At 42.1% G+C, this 3,796-nt stretch overlaps 1 protein-coding gene across 1 annotated transcript; it reads left to right on the top strand.

The window, feature by feature from the left end:
* The first annotated feature begins 248 nt into the window (after nt 1-248).
* On the top strand, nt 249-3,483 carry LOC148026694 (mitogen-activated protein kinase 13-like). Its single transcript, XM_087691165.1, has 6 exons — nt 249-708; nt 1,179-1,308; nt 1,467-1,604; nt 1,908-2,252; nt 2,681-2,864; nt 2,950-3,483. Exons 1-6 carry the CDS (start codon nt 485-487, stop codon nt 3,120-3,122), a joined length of 1,194 nt encoding a protein of 397 aa, XP_087547291.1. The 5' UTR covers nt 249-484; the 3' UTR covers nt 3,123-3,483.
* Nucleotides 3,484-3,796: the final 313 nt, after the last annotated feature.

The following is a 3,796-nucleotide window of genomic DNA, read 5'->3' as shown; positions in this document are numbered from 1 at the left end:
CTTTGTATGCATGGGTTTGTTGTCCATAGGGTTCGCAAATGTATTTTTAATGAATCTTTGGGCTATCGGTACTCGTTGGGCTATGCATACTCGTTCTAAGGGTTTGAAAAATGAGGAGACTGGTCAAAGAGCTGAAGAAGTCACGACAAAATTATTATTTTTTAAAAAGAAAGAGAAAGAAAAAAAAAAACGAATGAGAGGATCGGTTCACCTGACTCTCACAAACATCCGATTATAAAAGACATCCGATTGTTTACTGTGGAGCGTAAGTAGGACGTCTGAGAAGAGAGAGAGAGCAGCGGAGGGTGGTCTTGTTCGAGAGCTCAGATCGAGGCTATAACAATCAGATAGCTCTCTCTCTCTCTCTCTCTCTCTCTCCGACACTTGTAAGGTTATCACCATACATAACTACCCGCAGTTTCGAGATAGCAGAGATCATCAGTCAGGTCACACAGTCAGTTGCACATTCCATTCCATATTTAAGATGCCAGCAGCAGATGCTGATCAGGTGCAACAGTGTAACAGGCGCATGCATGTTGCAGCTAATAGTCATTGCTACTGTGATTATGATGATGATGAAATGGAAGGAATACCCACTTATGGTGGCAAATTCACCGAGTACGATGTCTATGGCAATATCTTCGAGGTCACAGCAAAATACAAGCCTCCCTTCGTCCCAATCGGCAGAGGTGCATATGGTGTTGTCTGGTAATCTCTCTCTCTCTCTCTCTCTCTCTGTGGTTCTTTTCTGTTGAAACCAATTATGATCAATCAGATTAACTTACTGTATAACGAGTGATGCTGCTCTGTGTGCATGTCGTTGCTTCTTTTGTTTTGAAGCCAAGTATGATCAGATTGAAGTTACTGTACAATGGGTGATACTCTTCATCGTACATCACTAAAAGGGGAGAGAGAGAGAGAGTACTGTGTGTGTGTCTGTGTGTGTACTTCAATTGTTAGAAATTCCCTTTGCATGTGAATTTTATCCCCTGGGCACTCCCTCTTCTGAGACTGGGGATTGTAACTTTTTCACCTTTAGTCTTTTATGGTGCACCCATTGAGGCTTCCCACATCGAATAATATATAAGTATAGAAAAGTGTGTTTGTGTCCACTTCTGATCTCCACAAAAAAGAAAGTGTGTACCTCTGTTTCACACTCCTTGTGCCCCTTTGTGCAGTTCTGCGCTCAACTCTGAGACCAATGAGCCAGTTGCCATCAAGAAAATATGCAATGTCTTCGACAACAACATTGACGCTAAGAGGACTTATAGAGAATTGAAGATCCTTCGGCATTTGCAACATGATAATGTATGATCTCAAAACGTGCACCTCCATTCCATTTAACATAATCTATGCTCATTACTGTTTGGTTTTCCTCCTCTATGTACATATGTGTCCAATTCCTATTTGTATAGTCATGCTGTATAATGCTCAGGTTTTTGTCATGGGTACATGATCCTTTGCAGGTCATTGCCATCAAAGATATTATGCCTCCACCTCGATGTCATGACTTTGAAGATGTGTATGTTGCCTATGAGCTCATGGACACAGATCTCCATCGAATAATACGCTCCCAACAGGCTTTAACTGAGGAGCACTGCCAGGTGCCAAGATGGTCCTTTAGCTCATCTCAAAAGTGCATGTTGTTTTGTGTACTGATGTGTTGTATGAGCCTTTTGTCAAATGTCATGACAGTTTTGAGTGTGATGGACCTGGCCTGGTCGTGCATGTGTCATGATGGGGGGGAGGCATCGTCTATTTGTATGCAGTGTTTTATATGTGCAATGTGTTTATGGTGTTCCATCTGAGCAGTTTGATGCTTGGTTTGTAGTGTCATGGTGGCTGATTTCAGCTGATAATCCTGTAACCTGATGCATTTACTTTGGTGTTGGTTCTTGGATATGCAGTATTTCCTGTACCAGGTATTGAGAGGGCTCAAGTACATTCACTCAGCCAATGTGCTGCATCGAGATTTGAAGCCGGGGAACCTTTTGGTCAATGCCAACTGTGACCTAAGGATCTGCGATTTCGGGTTGGCAAGGATTGGGAACAGTACTTCAGATGCCAACTACATGATGACAGAATATGTGGTGACCCGGTGGTACAGGGCACCAGAGCTGCTGCTAAACTCGGCTGACTACACAGGCGCCATTGATGTCTGGTCTGTGGGCTGCATCTACATGGAACTCCTCAATCATGAGCCACTCTTTCCGGGGAAAGACTATGTCCATCAGCTGCGTTCTATTGTAGAGGTGCATATCACATTCTTATAACTGTCACATGATTGTCACTATTTAAAAGATCAGTGAAGACAGCATGCAAGGCATACTTTTCTTTTGTAGAATGCTTGTTTCAAACAGAACTACTATAATCCATAGATAGGTGGGACACAAAAGCCAATAGTGAAACAGTTCTAGATACATGTCTCAAGGTGAGCAAAAAATGCTATGATAAATAAATAGATGTCTCAAGTGAGAGATGTGTTTTAAGGTGAGACATCTTATGGTCAAGGGCAACAGTTCTAGCTGATTTCATGCACACATGCGTGCACGCACGCACGCACGCGCACACACACACACACACACACACACACACACACACACACACACACACACACACACACACACAGCAACACATGTACAGAAAGTTTATCTTAAGTCCACGGTATACCTTCTCGCAGGTAATTGGTCTGGCAGATGATGCTGATATGAACATTGTGAAGAGTGAGAATGCAAGGAGATACCTGCAGCAGTTACCGCGCTATCCAAAGCAACCTTTGCGAGAGAAATACCCCCAGTTGTCTCCATTGGCCCTTGATCTAGTGGACAAAATGCTCACATTTGACCCAACAAAAAGGATAACAGGTAGATTGAAAGAATGCCTTTGAACAGTGCCTCTACTTATTAAGCAATCAGATTTAACATTGCAAGTGTTTCATTCATTGATCAGTGGAAGATGCACTGGCTCATCCTTACCTGGCGATGTTACACGATGAGTCAGATGAACCCAGCTGCCCGGCCCCCTTCACTTCTGATTTTGAGGAGCAAAAGCTATCAGAGGCTTGCCTCAGGGGACTCATTTACAAAGAAGCCCTCTACTTCAATCCTGACTATGCAAAATGAAGCTGTGTTTAAGCTTCAACTGTCATTGGTGTGCCTGATACCCCTCATCATACACTCCAGCATACATAATCAAAGACTAAAAATTTCCAGGTCTCGTTGTATGATATGCAATTAAAGGGTAATTGTCTTACCCTCTTGTAACTTCCTCTACAATTGTTTCCATGTCTGAAGCTCTTCAACAAGAATTGGGGGCCCATGTAATCTTGTTACTCCATTCTTTAAATGTTTTGTATAGCAAAGGATGTTACTCCATTCTTTAAATCTTTTTGTATAGCAAAGGAAAAGGTGATGAATGGAGAACATTCCCCTAGCAAGCCTAGGGGCCTTTTAAATGAAAGGGTGTTGGAATATTCATACCATAAATGGTTTTGATTTTAAACAACTTAGCGCATGTATCCTAAAGACTATTGAGCATAATGCATGACCTAGAAAATACTAGTAGATTTTGTAGCAAAGTTTCCTAAGAAGATGTAGTTTAATGTCACGATTGGCTGGTAAGGGCTAACTAGGATCAATGCACAGAGCCATGAGAGAAAGAGAACCAAAAAAATGTGCATACGAAAACTATCATTAATCGAGATGCCTATAAATAAGCAACCTTACGACATTTGCTCTCAAGGAGGCATCCCACAATCAGATTCACTACCCTAAAGATGAGAATGTTCCTCTATCCC

Source organism: Lygodium microphyllum, chromosome 13 (assembly GCF_053477565.2).
Source record: "Lygodium microphyllum isolate KBCC chromosome 13, Lygodium_microphyllum_v1.1.10, whole genome shotgun sequence".
NCBI lineage: Eukaryota > Viridiplantae > Streptophyta > Polypodiopsida > Schizaeales > Lygodiaceae > Lygodium > Lygodium microphyllum.
This window is presented reverse-complemented; position numbering and strand designations above follow the sequence as displayed.